We start from the raw sequence: 20518 nt of genomic DNA on the forward strand, positions 1-20518 counted from the left end.
GCCTACGTGACTGACTCCCAATAAAAAACCCTCACACCAAGGCTTGGGTGAGGTTCCCAGGTTAGTAACACTTCACACATGTCCCACATCATTGCTGTAGAGAATGAAATACTGTCAACACAACTTTTCTGGGAGGGGAACACTCGTAGTTTCTGCATAGTTTCTCCTGGACTGTGTGCCCTTTGTAACTTTTTCCTCTGATGGTTTTAATCTATATCCTTTTGCTGCAATAAACTGAAACTATGGGTCTAACAGGTCTGCTGATTTCTGTGAGTCCTTCTACCAAATCATCAAACCTGAATATGGTCCTGGGGACCCCAACACAATCCAGTGAGATGCTACACCTTAGGAATGAGGATTAGTGACAGGATGTGGCTTTACAGAGTCCTTGCATTTTGCTCTCTTCCTGGTATATAACACTGTTGGGAAAAGCTGGACAAGATCGGGGTGCTGAAGGAAGACTTAGTCCTTGTGGAGCGAATGGGCAGAAAGTATGGATTTCCCATCTTCTCTGCAAATTTAGAATCTTCTCTTCTAAAAGAGAAGTTCTCCCAAATAACACCCTTTCCCTTCATTTCCTAAATTTACTCTCTTACTTGGGTCCTCTATTAAAGTATCTCACCCACAGCATACAGCTAGCAGAATTTGTCTCTTAGTATGAATTAGCTAGTTTCCCTTGTGGGGGTGGATGCTGTTGAGGAGCCAAAGTAGTGGGAGAGGCAGTGAACATCCTGAGTTGGGAATGATGCTGCAAAGAGCGAGCCGCAAGCAAACCAGGGTTTGGAAATGGGCTGTAGAGGTAGTAAAGATATAATCACGTACTCACAATCTAGAAATTTGGTAATTGAGGCAGCAACTCCAGCAGGTCCAGTGAGACCCGGCACAGAGGTTGACATATTGTAACATGAAGAAGCATTTTTAGCTTTTGAGGGAGACAGGGGGGAGTTGGAAAAAGAGGACCATATGTGGAGTTGGAAAACATACCCAGGTGATTCCACTGGTCGCAGAAGGTCACACAGGTACCAGGGAAGGAGCCATCCTGGGCTCCATGTGCAAGCCAAGAAATTTGCCTCTTGTAAACAAAAAGGATTCTGCCTCTGCATTTCAGAATGCCTTTTGTTCTTTGATTGAGTACACACTGGCTTCACAGCAGGTACCATCAAGTAAATTCAATTCTATGTCCTGGAGGCTTTGTAGACATTATCTAATTTAATCTATAGAGCACTGCACAGTATTATTTTACAGATTTACAGATGAGCTAGCAGGCTCCTAGAGGCTAAATAACCTAGTCAGGTCGTTCAGTTATTCAGGGGACATAGTCAGTACTTAACGTAGGCTTTGCTTATCTGGAATCCCACAGCCCATTGTCTTTCATCACTGGAATGAACATTTAGGTGGAGACTCAAAAGTGCCTCCCTTTTGGGTCATGCTAGGAAATACTCACATGTGACATAAAACTACTGACCTAACTTGATATTGTGAATGCATTTAAAGAACCGGGAAGGCCAATGATAGACCGGCATTGTGTTGTTTCTATGATTCCTATGTAGTGTTGAATCATATATAGTTTTGGTTCACAGTCAGAGAGGAATCTATCCTAAAATGAACCGCTCCATTATCCCAGTCTATCTAAAAGCCAATAGATTAAATCAGCCCAAATGTTAAGGGAAATTTAAACGTAGTGAAAAGAAATGAAGTACATTTCATAAAATCACTCCGACCTCTATTGAGTTAATTAACACTTCGGTTGATAAAACACCTTCTTTTTTTAATCTCAAGATGTTTTAAATAACGAGTTTCACTATTTTTGGACTCTACTGACTCAGTAACAGTTTTCTTAACTTAATTTTAACCATATTTTTAAAGTCAACATTTTTTCCCTTTAATTACATCTATGGCTCTTAAGTCTGGAATCAATATTTTTCATCTTGGACATGCTTTTCACGTTTGGATGTGTTTTGATATATATCATAATATTATTTGATGATATTTTAGTGTATGACGTTCTAAGAAATTTTTAATAGTTAAACATATTAAAGGGGCACCTGGGTGGCTCAGTTGGTTAAGTCTCTGACTTTTGATTTTAGCTCAGTTAATTTTTTAGTTTTTCCCAGTTTGTGAGTTCGAGCCCCACGTCAGACTCTGTTGTGACAGCACAGAGTCTGCTTGGGATTCTCTCTCCCTCCACTTTCCCTGCCCCTTCCCCACTCTTGCTCTCTCAAAAGAAATAAATTTCAAAAAAACATTAAAGAGGACATTAGACAAATAGGTGGGAAGTAAAAACACATGGGTATTTTTAAACATATTAAAAATTTTTCTACATTATATATTTATAAGACATCTGTATATGTATGTAGTGCACACAAAAATATAACTATATAGGGCAACAGGGAAATTCACATTGGAGAGTGGTGGTATAATGCATACAATTTCAGAGAATGCAATTCTATTAGAGTAATGGTGTAACTTAAATATTAACAGTGGTTAGTCTAGGTTAATTTTTAAAATAATATTAATAGTTTAGAATAATCTCTATCTGCACTACTCAGGCCTATTTCTTATTTATAGGAACTCTCTTTGGACTTTTACAGAATTATTTCGGGACTATATGAATATTTTTCATTTAACATCTTGGTCTTAGAAGATGCTCAATTCTTATTTATTTAGTATTAGTTCCTTTATTAAATACATAGTTATTGAAGGCCTGCTTTGTGCCAGGCCTTTCCCAGTGCTGGGGATGAGGCAGATCACAAAATGACAAAGTCTCTGTCCTCATGGAGCTTATATTCATGTAAGGGAAAGCATAGAACAAACAAATCAAAGTATAGTGTATTAAGTCACAGGGCTACAGAGCAAGGGGAAACAGGCTATGGGAGAGAGAATAACAGCAGGGGGCTACTATTTAGATTATTTAGATAGGGGATTCATAGCAGGCTTCTCTGATGAAGTGGCAAACCGGAATCAGGGAGGGTTTTAGGTAGTGAGAGCCACAAATGATACAGATACACGAAGGAATAAAACATGAGATCTGAGGACTATAGACCCTGTGGAACTGAAACCACGGGACGTTTCATCAGTAAGGTCGAGAAGAAAAGAGTCTGAGTACAGAGGCGACACGAGAACAAAGATTTGTTAGATCTGGGCCCCAGCTTGGAGACATGGGGTGTGCTCTCTTGACTCAGATTAGTCCACTGAGTGCCTTTAAAGCTGCTCTTTAAATTTGCTGTGACTCAGTTTCTACATCCCCAAACGGGTCGCCTTTACTAGAAGCAAAAAGGAAACAGTGAACTGGTAAATGGACTCTTTGGGTAAATAAAGGTCAATATCATGCTTCATGGGATAAATTTCAAAACTATACCTATTTTTTTTTCTTTCTATGGTATCTACATGAGATGACGGATACTAACTGAACTTACTGCAATAATCATTTTACAATATATGTAAGTCAACCTGTTAGGCTGTACACATTCTACAATGTGTACAATTGTATCTCAGTAAAATTGGGCACAAACAATTCTGCATGACCATGGGATCCAACTTCTAGTGGGTGCTGTGTTCTACCACATTTTTGACTCGTCTAGACATGACCTGATATAGCTATACTCCCCACTTTTAGTGCCCTGGTGAGCCCTTCTCTTCTGTTCTGATAAACCCCTATTTTCTTTTTTATAGTGTATAATAATAACAATAAGCAATAACAGAGCCTAGAGATCTCTTTCTTAGGGGAGATGACAGTCATAAACTTCAGGCAAAACAGGACCTCTTCCATCCATTGGAACTTGACTCTGTCATGCCTCTTGCCCACGGGACTGTCATTTGCCCAAGTCACCAAGAGCTGTGCTGGGGAAATAGCTGGACTCCGTGCCTGGCCTGAGTCAGTGTGAGTTGTGAGGCTCTTTCCTCCTTATTAATGATTTTCCTCATCTCAGTCAATATGTACAAACTGTCCTGTCAGCTCAGTATAATTGAATACAACAGATGCTTTTTTTTTTTTTAAATAGATTAAGCCATCCTTGTGATGAATATTTACTGTTTGGCATGAATCCACAATCTGTGTTAACATAGCTCCAAACTGTAACTTTTTTAGTGGTATATACCAAGCAGAGGTAACAATTATTTGAGATCTTATCCTATGATAGAAATCTCATTGGGGGCAGGGAGGATGGTCAGAGGATTTTGAGCCATATTTGAAGTCACTGGAACTACAAATCCAAGAGGAAAACGAGAAAAAACAGTGTATTAGCATAGCTCTCTGTCTCTCTCTGTCTCTGACTCTTTCTCTCTCTCTGGCTTGCTCCTCCCCTTTCAGAAAGCCTAGTATTTCCTCAGATATTCTCTACTTGTTCTTATTCAAAGCAACATTTTAAATCGCCCAAGGCTCATTTGTACCAAAATGCTTCCCATCATTATCTCTCAGATAACTTTGTGTATTTTAAGAGTTATTTCAGGTTTGAAAAACAGACAGGGAGCTTGAACGTGGAATCATCCAGAACCACTTCATTCATTCATTTATTTTTTCTACTCACTTGTTTCTCATGAAAAAAGAAATCCCAAGTTCATTTCTCTGCAAGATGATACCTTTCAGTTATCAGTAAATTGCATCTTTAAAGCAAGAGTGCTTCTCCTGATGATGGCAAGAGAGAAATGAAATACTAGGCCAATTTCAAATGCTATTACCTGCCTGCATTCCCAGTGTCTTTCCCTTTAGATGACACTGTTCCTACATAGAAAGCTTTTTTTTTTTTTTTTTTTTTATCTCCTGCTATTTTCTTCATCACACAGGGAGCTTCATTAGAGAAATAAAACTAGGGTAGGTGCCTTTGACAACAGAAGACAAATGATGTTAGCAAGAAGCTCTCTGATGAGGCAGTTTGCAATTTATCTGTTCAGCCGAGTACCTCTCCTTTGTCAGGGGGTGGGTCTGGCAACTGCTTCAAGAGCAACATATGGCTGGTGTGAATCACTGTCAATGTCTGCAAAGGTGTTCCTGTACATATCCAGGCAGGAAGAACGTGAACACGCCAACTGTATGTAAATCTGGCACTTTTCCATGTGTGCCGCCGCTTGCTGAGATGTGGCAGAAACGAGGAAGGCAGAAATGAGGTTCTGTCTAATTTTTGTAGGCAGCTTGTTCCTCTTCTTTCTCTCCCTTCTTCCCAAGGCCACATTCCCAGGGGCAAAACTCTCTCCACTTACCCTCGCTTTGGTTTCTGCCTTGGCTCCATCTGGCTGACAATGGTGGCTACTCTTATTAACTTGATCTGGGGCGTGTACAGCCAGAAGGCTGAAAATAGCAGTTTTTGAGCGTAGCCATGCCGAGGCATTGAAAATACCTGAAAAGTTTACTCCTTCTTCTTTCATTCAAGTCAAGGCACAGGTTGTGATACGTTTACTCACACTAGGGAAGGCATGCGAGATTCTTAACCCAACCCCCGAGGAATTCAAACATCACCTCAAGTGATTCTGTTTTAAGACTACTTACTGTCATCATGCCATCCAAAAGGCCAGTCTCTGGCCTGGGGGGGGCCTGCAGTCTCTCCATGGACCACTTCTCAATGATGGAGGACACGCGAGGGTTGTCAATATTAAGCAGCCGAAACCCGGTCATGTTTACACCACTGTACCTATAGAGTTCCAGATCTAAAGCAAATAAGTCCTGCGCAGTATTAAAAATGATAAAAGTAGAAAGGGTTAACATTTTCAATGCTCTCTATGCAAAAGAGAATAACGATCGCAGAAGCAACAGATTAAAACGAAAATGGCAAACATCCTCATGCCACTTCACGAAAGAACATTTCCTATGGTTCTTCCTTTGTGTGCTGCCTGAGAAGCTCTAAGGCAGTGGACAGTTTTCGTTTGCATCTATTTTTTTGCAACAGTGTTAGAGTTTGGGCAAATCAAGAAGAGGAATTTGGCTGTCAATAATTAGTATGCCCTTGGGTATTCTGAGAAGTTGGAGAATTCTGTCGGGGGTATAGTGTTTGGGGTGTTGGAAGGTATCTTTGTGTCCACTTGTTCTGATGCTTTTATTTTATACACGAGGACACTGAAAATCTGAGTGGTGATGTGATTGGTTCAAGAATGACCCGCTTGTCAGTTCCTCCCTTCTCCATCACATCTGGCTGCCTCAGATCTTACAAAGGTGGTGGAATTTGGAACTTGCATATGCACTTGACAGGAAGATCATTTCCAGGAGGAAAAATTATCATTTCCTGGCTCATTGAAAATCACCCATGTCCCATACATTGAGTGCATGAAGAATGTTCACCGGACACAAGCTCTGAATAGGAAGCGAAGGGTTCTCTTCAGAGAATAAATTGGAGCATAGAGTTGTGCGAACCTGGGTATCACAACAGTAGAACTAGTTCCCTGTCAGACAGCGTTTCCAGAAAAAAACATTTAATCCACTCGTGTCTTCCATGACAGAGGAGGCTGAGTGTAAACCAGGGGTTTATGTTGATTCATATTTAAAACAGATCTATGCGATAATTGCAACTTTTTTCTTATGAAGAAAGGTTTGACTCTAAAATGCCATTAAAAATGCCTCACATTGAAGAATAAACCAGACTTCCAAAATAACATTTAACAGGAATAAAAAAAGAGAAAAACTTCCATGGAAATTTCCTAACGGTGTAAATGCTTTATGGAAGTGCAATGCAAGATAGTATATTATCAGTGATGACCACAGTTCTAAGGAGAAAGAAGTAGCTTCAGAAATACCTCATGATTTGTATTTGCAGAAGATACATCCAGATTTGTTCTTTTGAAGAATTCTTCTCTACACTGCCACCCTTTACCAAAATAATGTTGGATTAGACTGTAGAATTTTAAGAGGGCAGCTCTGTGCTCCTGGCTCAGTATCAGAAAAAGAGTACTGCCTTCTAAAGTGTTATATATATATTTTTCCCTTTGTACTATGTAACTCTCTTTCTCCTTTTAAGTTTTATTAATACTCATGGGCAAGAAGGGTAAGAATATATAAAAGCAAAGCATGGAAGAATGCAGATAAAACCAAAGGAAAATGCTTAAAGAAGCAAATTTAAAGAAGAAGACCTAGAAAGATTTCCACCCAATGAATGGAAGAAAAGTTACTCAAACTACAAGAGGTCAGACAGAAAATTCCAGAATGCATATGGAATCCCTCACAGACTCTATAGCACATAACACAGTGTGCTAAAATGAATACATTACACAGGTGCAAAATTAGGTGGGCTTAAAAGTTGAGGTTTCTATGCAATATAGAATACGGAAAGTCTAGGGTCCGATTTGCAACACTGCTTGTCAGGGAAGGATGAAAAAAGCAAGACTATGAGAGTAAGTTGTTTGTTCCTGAAAGGTCTCTGTGAAGACCAGCCTTTTTCTTTGTTCATATTCTTTCTCAAATTTCAACAAAACTAGCCTTAGGAGGGTGCACAGCCAGGGATGATAGAAATTTCTGTGGCAGGTGGCCATGCCACCTTGGGTAGAGCCCAGGTGTTCATGGTGATGGGGAGACGGTTGTACTTGTGACCTAAGATGCTTTCCAGGTCTCAAGGTTTCCCTTGACTGTTCTGACAGAAGACCTGATTAGGATGTCCATGAGGGGGGGAAGATCATGGAAACTTTAGTTCAAGATCTTCTGCCCTGCATCCCACTCCCTTGTCCCAAGCTCTGGAGCAGTGATGATTTTGGCACTTGCCCCAGAACATTGGTCTCATGATGTCCTCTGTACCTCTTCATGCTCTCAGAGATACTTGAGTGAGGAATAGAATGAACTGTTTCTATCAGTAGTATTTATTCAAGGACAGCTGGTCCTTGTTCCAAATTCTTACATTTCCCTTACTCATCAGCCTCCCTTGCAAGTTTTATTTGGTAAAATGGTACTTAATACATTTCCCAGAATCTGGGTGGATTTCAATGGACACACCTTAACAGAGTAGTAAAGAAGGTTGGTTTTACGTTTTCTTTTCATGTAAGAAAGTGGAATGTGTGTGTGTGTGTGTGTGTGTGTGTGTGTGTGTGTCGGGAGGGGTGTAGTGGGGGGGCACAGATTTTTGAAATTGAATGAGAGCTATCATATCATTCACATGTGTTCAATGCCCTAAGTCATTCTCCCTTGATCTGATACTCTCAACATTTAGTGTTGTTTCTTAATTTATTAGGCTCAGTGCCATTTTTTTTTATGGTGAAGAATATTCTCTGTGCAAAGCATCTCTGATGCTCCTTTTCTTAATGGTCTTCAAAACACCTGACAGGTGACCCCTGGCTAAGCCAGCTATCTACTGGACTTGGGCAGGTAAATCATATAGATCAAAAAAGCCAAGATATACTTTAGTGTGGCTTCTAGTGTATATAGAAAATGTAGATGATTCTTCTTTATGCATATGCACTTTGACAGTTTCTATTTAATGAAAGTATCATTTTAATCCCTTTCCAGATGCATATACATAGATGCTAGTTTAAAAAAGAAAAAAAACCCTGCTCTTCAGCATTTCTGGATTTATAGGTTTCTTAGGAAAGTAATACAAATCTCCATGACAATATCCTGCCTCTGACACTGGTGGGGATGACTTTGAAATAACTGGAAATGTTTCCTATAGCATGGAATACGTTTCTACCAGATGTGCTTACCAGGGTTGTGAAAAAGTAGTGATAGTACTCAGTCATCATGCCCATGAACAGAATCTGCAAAAGAGAAATACGGGGAAAGAATCAGAAACAGAATTATAATAAGAAATAGATCATGAGTAGGGCAATTGCAATAGCTTGAGGACATAGAACAGGAAGAGGCTTTGGAAACCCATGGATTCAGCAGATCAGAAACCTGAGACAGATCAGTGGCTGATGTGGGCTGATGCGGACCCAGACCATTAACCTCCATCCAATATTCTTTCATCAGACTATGTTCGATCTTCATTGAAGTGGCAGGTCTAACGATCAAATTTAAAAATAGTTTATGCTCACCAAAGTTAATATTTGGAATTGTTCTTAATAATGCAGTGTTTTACTTTCTTTATTGCCTGGGTTTCTGAGTAACACCATGCTTAGATATTTTATTGATCTCCTTAGCTTTAATACTTACCGTAATGCCTCAGAGTAGAACTCATTAAATGTTGAATTGCAATACTGGTATGTAGATGTATTTAAATGAGGATTTATACATATGCATATCTCTGAAGCCTCTCTCTCTACTGCTCTCCCATCTTACCCCACAGTGTGAGGAGGGGAAAAGAGGATTTGTTTATAGATAGAAGGATGGGGACCATTTCTGTACAAATGCCACACCGCCTCTTAATTCTGATCCCCAGTTACCTACTTGGGATCTTGACAGTTCCAGACATTCTGTGTGTATTGTTTTTACCTAGAAGGGGAGGGGGAAAGAAGGTGAGCAGAAAGGACAAGGTTTCTGGGTAGAGGTAGTTTATTAAACTGTGATCTTATTTTGGGTTCCTGGAAATGGTGTCCACTGAGGAGAAATAGTTCCAAATGACTTGGAGATAAGCAACAGTTTCTAAATCTCCCAAATCAAGGGCATCGCCTTCCTTGGGGGCAGGTCAGCAAAGGACTATTTGGGTGCTGTTTCTCGGTATTTGTATAGAAATGAATGCAGAAGCCTAGGAAATAAAATTTCCAAGTCGGTTCTCCCCACAACTCTGATAAATTCTGAATGCAAATGAGAATACCCTCTGGAAATTTTAAAATCGGATATTGTTAGACTCCATTACAGAGCCATCCTGAATTGGAATTCCTCAGAGCAGAGTTTGGATTTCTGTATTTCACAGCAGTGGTTGAGAATCACCAATATATGGAAAACATGTCCATTCACAACAAAGAACAGACTTTTATAACTGCAATTGAAGAAATGGATTGCAAAGATCTCAGGAAAGGCAACATATGTTATCAGAGGTCCTAGAAAGTGCCTAAGATATGTAAACTAGAGTGATTTCATGTGAAAAGGTATAAAGAATGAAGAGAGTATTCAATGACAGCACTGAACACACCAATCAGACACTTCTTTTGCCCTGTTCTACTAATGTGGAGACCAGAGGAATATTTAGTGAAATTGTAATGTCATGAAGGTAAGACAAATGACAGGAAACTCTCTCTGAATCCTGAGCCCCACCGTGTGTAAGTCACTCCTATGGTGATAACAAGACTGAGCTCACAAAAGAATTTTAAAAAGGGTAGAATTGCTTTAGGGCCATCAATAACGTTTAAAGCCATGCATGGTGAGGTCTTGTTAGCTGGTCTCTTATATCATCGGAGCATAAAGAGCTAACCTGCCACGGTCAGTCAGGAATCCAATTTTTCACTTTGGTTGTTAGATAGTGTAATTGCAGCCAAGCCTACCTCTTGAAAGAGGACTGGGCAAGTTTTATGTCAAGATATAGAGCTGGACACTGAGGTTTAAAATATCGTTTCTAACACTGAAAAAGCAACAAAAAGGCACCTGAGTTTTCAGCTTTTCACTGGGCTGACTTTTCTTTTAAAATGTGATTTCGGAGGGGCTCCTGGGTGGCTCAATCTGTTAAGCATCTCACTTTTGGTTTCGGCTCAGGTTATGATCTCATGGTTCATGAGTTCAAGCCCCACATTGGGCTCTACGCTTGGCAGTACAGACCCTGCTTAGGATTCTCTCTCTCTCCCTCTCTGCTCCTCCCCTTGCTCATTCTCTCTTTCTCTTTCTTAAAAATAAATAAGTGAATTAAAAAAAAAATAAGAATAATATGTGATTTGGAGACGTTTGGTCGCCAATTGAGGGCATAGGCTTTTTTTTTTAAACATTTTTTGATTGGATGCAAATATTCATTCGATATGCCTCGTATTTAATGTCAGAAAAAAGTTATGAAGACACAGGGAATATTCGTCTAACAGGTCTACTTTTATTGCAGATAGAACCCTTGGGTCATCCGGGTATACTTTTTATTTGGCACGCTAGAAAAATCTCCATTCTTGACTTTCCTACTTAGTGCCTGGGTGAGTTTCTCCTAGTTCTTCCTTTGAATTTCCTATAAATGGAAAATAAGAAACGAGTATAGTCATGGATCATTCACCTGCTACCTTTGTGTACTCACTAGGACACAGGTGACTGAGAAGCTTCTAGATAAGAATAAAGCCAGTAGCATCAAAAGTGGTGTTTTTAAGCAATCATCCATGTAAGAGTCTGTAGACTGGTTGGGGCCAGCAGTTTGTCATCTAATAATAGTATACTTTATAAATAAAAGTATTGCATTCACATGATGATTTTCTCTCTGCACATTGGTATTTCCACTAAAAGTCATTAAGGGATTAAGAAAATGTCACATCAAGATAAATGTCAGTTTTTCAAATAAAAAAGTATAATCATGATATGGGGAGTTTTCTAATCTTGGCAAAACTGACTTTTTCCTAAGAAACGTTACCCTCTTTGAATTTTGATAGCGTACTTATCTGCCCGACTAACTGAGTGGTGCTGACCTAGGCAGTGTGTACCTTACCAAAGCAATATTGCTAGAAACTAGTTCTGGCTATCTCTAAATCATTTTTTACAGCACTAAACACACCACATCGCACACATTAATATGAAATGAATGTGGCTGTCAATACTGTTCATATTACCCTTCATTCTTCCACTAATATATTCTTTTGATAGTGTTTGTTTCTTAACAGGATTATTCTTATTTAACAACCCTTGACATCATATCATTGACCTCGATTGATAGACAGTAAAAACTCCAGCCCTTTCAATAACATTATCTATCTGTAATAGGGGCAATACTGAGAATCTACTACTCTTCTTGATTTTAGAAGACCCATAGTTTAGACACCATTGATGCTATTGCCAATTTCCCATCTTGAAACGCAAATGGCAGGATTGCATTTCTTGTTCTCTTGTACTTGGGGGGAGCCATGTGCCGGTTTTGGCCAAAGAGGTGGGGAAGATCCTGACATGTCACCCTCCAGAGACTCACCCTGGATAGGTGATTACCATGGTTATCAGGGCCATAGCAAGCTGTTTTTCTTCTGAATAAAAACAATTTTCTGTTGCATGAGTTTTTCAAGGCATGGAGGTGTTCTTTTTTCATGACTTTGTTTTGACTGCTGGGGAGTTTAGGGTGAAAACTGTGGGTTCTTCATTAGCAACTAGTAGGAACGCAAAGTATATATTCTATGTGTGCTCATGCCATTCAGCTTTGTTTTTCTTATCTAATATTCGTCTTTGTTCCAACTCCTCTCCCCTTTAAAATGTATTTATCACTTTGTTTCAAATGTACTTTCTAGGCTGCTTTAATTCCTTGTGTAATAGAACTATAGTGCATAATAAATAATCATGATTGGGAGAAGCTAAAAGATTTTTTTCTCACGAAGAGGGATGAACTGTTCGGATCTGAGGTAGCTGAGTTGGGTTAGAGTAGCAAAAAAGGCCCCCCAAAATACTATTCATTGTTAATAATAAGAGCTCAATTATAAGAGCTCAAGAGAGACTATGGTAGTTAATTTTATGTGTCAACCTGACTGGGCCAGTGGATGCCCAGATTAAACATTATCTCTGGGAATGTCTGTGAGGGTGTTTCCAGATGAGATAAGCTGTTGAAATGGTGACTCAGTAAAGCAGATGTTCACCTCCCCACAATATGGTGGGCATCATCCTGTCCACTGAGAACCTGGATGGAACAGAACTGCAGAAGGAGGAGAATATGTCCTTTTACCTCCTGCCTGACTACCTGAGCTGGAACTTTGGTTTTCTCTTGGCCTTGGACTAAGATTTTCACCACCGGCCTTTCTGGTTCTCAGGCCTTCAGACTCAAACAGCACTTACACCATGGCTTTCCTGGCTCTCCACCTTGTGGATGGCAGATTGTAGGCCTTCTCAGCCTCCAGAATCATGTGAACCAATTCCCCAATAAGTCCCTTCATATCTCTCTCCTATTGGTTCAGTTTCTCTGGAGAACCCTGACTAATACAGAGAAGACTACCAAAAGACTAAAAATCTTGATACTCTGAATACATTTGATATTCCATGCTATCTAGAAAACATAATCCTTAAGCCAGCAAGAGGAAGGGTGGCTGATACCTATTTGAAGAGATTCTCTGGATTAGGATATCACGGAAATGCCACATACTATTCTGTTGTTTCAGTGGCTAGAAAATAATTACTGTTTCTTTCCCCCTCCCCCCCTTTGGTAGTTAAAATGAATCATGAAGATAGAAAAGAACTCATTGACAGTTGACTCTCAAAAGGACAATTCTAATGGTCCCACCATTATCAAAATACCCTGGGGCAGTTACTGCTCATTAACAATGGTGGCCTCACCTCCGCCCATCCACTCTCTGGAATTTTTACAATAGGACACTTATGACCTTGTTCACAGTAGCACTGACTTTCCTTTTCTATTCTCAGCAAAGACTATCTCTTGGAATTAGATGGGTTATCATATGCAGCCCAAGCAGCACAAAGATCACATTTTAGTTTGTCTGAAGAGCCCTCATTCAAGTCTTGAGGAAGATAACCGAGACAGTTAGTGGGCTCTAACTCCTGTGTTTAGTGACACAGTTGGCCTATGAGATACCTGGAAAGTCTCTGGGTAGAAGTCTTCTGATAACATTTCCTGGTATCTCAAGAAGTCTGCACCCTATTTGAGCCTGATCACTTTCTAGAAGGCAATGCAGTGCTATAGAGGCAGTAACAAAAAATTCTCTACAAATTCTCAGCATCCATTGCTAAGGGCAAGCCATATGTCACAAATAATTGGCATAACACTGCTATCATAGTAGCAGAAACTTAAAATGAAACCTGGAGTGCTCCTATGTGATTTTGAGGTATTCCTGTAATATTTATAAGGGTTTTTATTACTGCTTCTTTTCATTGAAAAATAGGTGTCTTCGAAGTTTATATTGACTAACCTGAAGTGTATTGCTGCTTTTATAGCCTTCTCAATATCAGGATAAATTCTCAATCATCAGACAAGGTTTTTAGTCAATAATTTCAAGTGAACAACTTCCAAATGTATGACATGCAATGTGGCTAAAATAATGGTTTTACCACAAGATAGAAGTAAGTTATTTCAGTGTAAGAATAATCTTCAGGAAATCCATTGAATGATATCAAGTTTCAGAGCAGTGATTTTTAGAAAAACGTTTGAGTGCTAGGGTATAGTGCTTTCTCACCTACCAAGTGTCATACTTTAGGCTGCATCTACACTGTCTTTGGAGAAGTTGCTTCTTCAACAACACACTTTTTAATGTTGACCTTCAGTAGAACAATTTAGGTATAAGTAGGCCTTGAGATCAGTCTTTATTGCTTTTTTTAAAAAAAAGATACTCATGCCAAATTAAATGATCATAATCTATATCTACAAAGGCAACAGTGGAATGCATAGAACATAGCATTGGATCCCCACTCCTTTGGAGTAGGCTAAATAATGACCCCATAAAAATGTCCATATCCTAATTTCTAGAATCTGTTAATATGTTACTATACATAGAATAAAAGGATTTTGCCATCACAATTAATTTAAGGATTTTAATTTGGCGGGGGTGACTCTGGGGGGATTACTCTGCCTTATCCAGGTGGGCCCAATATAATCACCAGGGTCCTTATAAGATGGAAGCAGAAGGTCAGAAGGCAGACAAGGTGATGTGGAAATGAAAGCCGGGGGGGGGAGGGGAGGCAATAGATGTGGGGCCATAAGCCAAGGAATGAGGACAGCTTTTAGCAGCTAGAAAAGGCAAGGAATTGGATCCCCCCACAAAGCCTTCAAAAGGAATGCAGCCTTGTCAACTTGTAAAGTCATATTGGCTTTACACTTGTGACCTCCACAACTATAAGTCAATAAATTCATGTTGTTTTAAGCTACTACATTTGTAAAAATTTGTTACAGCACCAAAAGGAAACCAATGTACCTCATTTGCCCATCTTTCCATGATTATGGCACCCGAGACTGAACAATTTTGGTATATTAATAGCAAGTGCACGTGTCAAGGGGAAAAATGTTTGAAGTTTAAAACATTATTTTTATTTATTTTTATTTTTAAATTAAAAAAAATTTAAGTCAATTTATTTTGAAAGAGACAGAGACACAGTGCAAGTGGGGGAGGGGAAGAGACAAGAAAGAGAGAGAGAATCCCAAGCAGGCTCCATACTGTCAGCACAGAGACCAATGTGGGGCTCAAACTCATGAGCCGTGAGATCATGACCTGAGCTGAAACCAAGAGTCGGCCCCTTAACCGACTGAGCCACCCAGGTACCCCTGAAGTTGAAAACTTTAAAAATTTTTCCGTGTCCTTCCATTCATGTGCACCTGCTAACTCTGTGTCTGTGCACAGATACCAGCCATCTACAAAGAGAGTCTAGGGCTTTTCCATCTGTTGGAAGATGGTGCTATGCCACTTACAAACCCAGGCATCTTCCTCCTGCCCCCAAGAGAAATGAAAGAGAAGCAAAGGATAGTCCACAAAGTGTTGGTGAATGAAATGGTCATGCTGTTTGGGAATATCTTTCAGTTGTAATTTCTTTATAAGCTTCTCTCTCTAGAAGTAGGGTTAGGACAAGAAGGGAAGCTGATGCTTACAGATATTAATAAATGGAGTGGAAAACAATGAGGTAGTTTAGCTTCTGATAATCCTACCAGAAGAGCCAGATTGCAACACTCAGGTGCACAACAGAAGAGATTATGCTATTTAAGGGATACTGACTGCTGACAACAGAGCGGGAAAAAAGATTTCCCCTGGCAGAATGAAATAGGCAAGTTGGCAAATAGGAGAGAGTCAAGATTTTGGAGGATTACATGAACCCGAAGAATAAACTGTCAGTATCATCCAGGGAAAACTGGTGGGAAAATGATGTGGAAAAAAAAAAAAAGAACACAATGAAGAAAAGTTTGAACAGCAAAGTACTGAGAAAATCTAAAAGTACTGAACAAATCTAGACAAAGTACTGAACAAATCTGGAAAGTTAACAGAGAATAAGTATGTTGAACACATTGTAATCTTGCAATAATGGTGGCAATAAAAACTATACCTCCAATTACTCTGCAGATAACATTTTGAGGGAAATATGGGCATGCAGCCAATAATTGGTGGTCTTGCTGGTCCCATGAGTTATCCATAGACTAGTGAAGTCATCGTGAGTCTGGGTCCTGTTCTTCAGCTTTTATGGCTTTTTATTTTGCCAATGTATTTAATAGCTACCAGGCTTAGAAAATAATTATTTATATGAGTATTTGTCAGTGTATTAGCATCTCTAAAGAGCTTTTAAAAAGCACCAATACCTGTACCCATTCTCTAAATATTCTGATTTATTTGGTCTGGGGTATGTTCTAAGCATTGGTAACTGTTCAAAGCTCCCCAGGTAATATTTACATTCAGCCAGAACTGAGAATCACCTATTTATATTAACCAAATGTAGTTTTAGGCTATAACAACAATGATCATTGCAACTGTTTTCTAAGTGCCACGACATACCCACTGCTGCCATACTTTTTTTGTTTTGTTTTGTTTTTGTTTTTTTATGTACTGTTGGGGAGAAAGGGTTATCCTCAGTTTATACATTTGAAAGAGCATATAACTATGCAGTTGAACCCAGGCTAGATATTAAGCCTGGGCTCTTTGTGTTATATTAATTTATTAATTGATAATAAGAGATGTATGTAGCAGGAAAGTCAATTTGCACAACGTTCTCCTGGACTTTGAGAACCCAAATAAAAGCATATGATTAGTGAGAGAAGAGTTAGAACCACAGGAGTTGATGCTTTAATATAAGGAATGAATCCATCAAGCCAAGAGAGCTTGATAAGCTGCCCATATATTTTTGAGGGACCTTCCTGTCCAGAGAGTTGGACCTAGCTGTATAAGGTTGTGCCTTGGATGGTGTTGCAGGTACCATGAGGACCCTCACTCACCCTTCCTCCTTCTATCAGGATTTCAGACCTACGTTGTTATTTTTATTACAACATCTCTTAGATATTAGAATTAATTAGATCCTAATTTTGAATCCCTTTGGTAATGTTTGGGAAGACCTTTAATCTCCTAAATGGAGTATACTTTCATCAAGAAAGGGCAGTTTGCAAAAAAATTATAACTTTAAAACAAAAGTTTATTTATTTATTTTTAGAGAGGGAGAGCACACGAAATGTGTATGAACAGGGGAGGGACAGAGAGAGAGGGAATGAGAGAAATCTCAAGCAGGCTCCATGCTATCAGCATAGAGCCTGATGTGGGACTCAAACCCATGAACTCTCGTTAGATCATGACCTGAGCCAAAATCAAGAGTTGGATGCTTAGCCAACTGAGCCACCCAGGTGCCCTATAAACTTTTTTTTAAAATTGTGTAATAGACATTATTATAGATATATTTACATACTAGATGTTACAATGGCAGTGGGTACAAGGTGTGGAGAACTTTGCATGACACACTAAACAATGTGTCTTTTGTATTTCAGGCAATGTGGAAGTGGGGATAGGGCACTCAGGAGTTTCATACTAGAAGAGAAATGTCACATATTTTATTTGGAATGTACAGTTTTTGAGGCCACATGGATGCTGGATGGAGAAAAAAATGGGGGCTTGCGACAGAGAGATAGAATGTTCTAATATAGCAGGAAGATGATGATAGAGATGGAGAAAGGAGGTTGAATCTGAAACATATTCAGAAAGTAGTAGCTACAAAATTTGGTAGTTCATAAGTGGGAAGGGTGAGGTAGAGTCAAGTGAATTCCTAGTTTCTGTGTTGAGTAATTGGATGGTATTTCTAGTCACCAAGACAGGAGCAGGAGGAGAATGTCGTTGGCTGGAGCAAAGGAGAGGAGGAAGATGCAGTGTGCTGAGTTAGGTATGGAGATTTCATGACATGGGGCAAGATACAATAGGGATACTTGGGAAGTCAGGCTGAGAGAAGGTTTGGGGACCACCGTTGTGCCATAGTATATGTGGGAGGTGATGCAGTGACAGAGTTAGCAGTGGGAAGCTCTGTATCACTCTTACAGTTTTGCCTAGGCACGATACCACTCATGGTGTTGATGATGGTAATCTCTCACATGTAGGATATTTCATGCATCAGTGGTGGGCTTGATGCCTTACGGGCATTGTCAAATTTAATGTCTCTCAAAACAATGTGAGATATGTACAAGACATTCCTAAATTTTACAGATATAGCAAAGAACGAGCCATGAGATCCTCTGCTAAATGACCTCATTCAATACACTGGAGTTTTTCATCGTATTTTACTCCCCCTCTATCTTGGCAAAGTCTTTAGCACGTACAAAGCATCTAATACATGCTAGCCAAATAATGGTGGGATTTACTTCCTACAGAGTCACCCTTATGACAGAAAGGATTTGGCTAACAGTCATTGGGGAAGTAGGGTGGAAGGATTCTTTTGGTAAAATCTTGCATTTATGAAGGGTTACAGAAGCTGAGGTGGTAAATAAACATAGCAACGTGATTTTTTTTAACCTACTTCAGTCTTTAGGCTTCCTTAGGAAATCCGAAAGAAGCTATGGATCCTTTCCCCTGAAAAAGGCACACTGGGGAGAATGAGCATACCCAAAATTTTGAATAAGGCTGAGGTTCACCAACCCTGCTAAAGGCTTAACACATGCTTTGATGTGCACATCTTCAAGTTATTTCCATGATTCCTTCTAAATTATCCCCACTTCTATTGCAAGGATAATTTCTCTTGTCACCTATACAGCCAAATTCTGATGTAGCTGGAATTAAGTATTAGAGCATTTCTGAGGCATACGTGTGATTTTGATTACCTCCCAATTCAGATTGAAATAAATCTATATCCTTTTCCAAATCTACTCTTTGGAAATTTTTGTGAATATGCAAATGGGCATCCTGTACACTAAGAATCTGGACAAATGACAAGTCCCCTCACTACATTGTTAGTTACCCATAGAGATCAATTAATTCTTTTGTGTATTGAATAACACACTCATATCTATGAGCTGCTCCTAACAAACAAAACTAACTCTATGCTCAGGAAATGTAAATAGATTTTAATATCAACCTGAGAGAAATAATTAAGATGAGAATGTGCTGCCAAAATAATTATATATATACTACAAATTATCATCAGTTAGTATAAATTGAGAATCGTCATTATTACATCATCGGGATTTAGCCAAAGTAATGAACTTCCCATCAATTAACAGTCTCAAAGACTACCAAATGACTTTAGGAACTTAAAAATAAACAGCTTAAGTATTTCCCCATTTCTTTGAAAGCCTACTATGTACAAGACAATGCACAAATTCTTTATGTCTAACACTGGGAAGAAGATTCTTGATCACTTGTATGCATGGAGGCTCAGAGATGCAGAGAACCTTGGCAAGATTAGAATCCAACAATCCTATTTGACAGATGAAGTGACTGCATTTAAGAAGAACCAACAGACTTTCCAAAATAGCATATCTAAATGGTCTAAGAAACTCAGGTCATAGGCATGTTAAACCCTGGTTTGAAATTCCGGGCTTACCATTGGGTGTATGACATGGGACCTCATTTTTCTCATCTGTAACATGAGATATTTTGAGAGGATAAAAAGATACCATTCCAGTCAAATGCATAGCATAGTCTTGCACAAAGTGAGTGCCCAGTGAGTGGCAATTATTTTATTCTATTAGGGCAAGAGCAGAATTTGCAACTGGATCTACTGACCGTCAGTCTAAGACTCTAGTCATAGATAGAAATGAGTTTTCCAGTCTTTCACCAGTCCATGGGCATTGGATGGCTACACTCTGTGACTTTCATTTCAAGGTCTCTTTTGATTAAGGGGGCAGAGATGTATGTTTTCCTTGGTGTTGTTTTTACTGTTGTATCGTTCTCACCTTCAATAAGTACTCAACAAATAGGTGTTCAACTAAAGAGTGAATTTCTCTACTGTGCTCCTACCACATTCTCTCCTTGGCTTCAATATAATCAGCATTTCTTGAGGACTTATGTAAACTGGACAAATGAGTGGATGTTTGATAAACAACTGAATTAAAGGAGTATAAGGTTTAACAACATGTGTTCCATGTTCTATTGCGAGGAGAATCAGTTGGCATCTGGGTGTACATAACAGTATCAGAATGAGATGCTTTTTTTGCCCCTCTTTTAAATCCTGAGGTAAGTTTCAAACCCCAGTCTAGCCACTGCTGGCTCTGTGACCTTGGGCAAGTTACAGAATCTCTCCGAGCTCTGTCAGTTTCTTGTATACAGAATTTTCTCAAGGAAAACGATTGATGCATTTCATTCGCTTAGCACAGTGCCTGGCACACGGGAAGTCCTATAAGAGCAGCTTCCAAGGTCTTTATGATTATGATTAAACATGATGGGGTTGTGTATCTGACTTAGTGGGCGCAGGTTCCAAACACGGGTGTGTGACCTCTTGGCACATCGCAGGTGAACTGCTTGGCTGGCAGTTTTCTGTGTTGAGAGATAAAAACTGATTGTGCATCTGTCCTTGGAAATATGAAATGAACTCTTTCTAACCATCTCTGTTTGTTCTGCTCATAGGCAATAGATACAACATCTACGAGGAAAGAATCGATGCACAAAATTATTTAACTAATCA

General features: G+C 39.3%; 1 protein-coding gene across 8 annotated transcripts in view; it reads right to left on the minus strand.

Annotated features, from left to right (window-relative positions):
• GRIK1 (glutamate ionotropic receptor kainate type subunit 1) overlaps nt 1-20518 on the minus strand; it is a 369304-nt gene that overhangs the window by 98543 nt on the left and 250243 nt on the right. For all 8 annotated transcript variants that reach the window (XM_047875424.1, XM_047875423.1, XM_047875420.1 and 5 more), the window contains 2 exons: nt 8611-8664; nt 5483-5656 (listed from right to left, as the gene is read on the minus strand). In XM_047875424.1, coding sequence (XP_047731380.1) covers nt 5483-5656; nt 8611-8664 — 228 coding nt within the window. The remainder of the gene's footprint in view (nt 1-5482; nt 5657-8610; nt 8665-20518) is intronic.

Source organism: Prionailurus viverrinus, chromosome C2 (genome assembly GCF_022837055.1).
Source record: "Prionailurus viverrinus isolate Anna chromosome C2, UM_Priviv_1.0, whole genome shotgun sequence".
Lineage (NCBI taxonomy): Eukaryota > Metazoa > Chordata > Mammalia > Carnivora > Felidae > Prionailurus > Prionailurus viverrinus.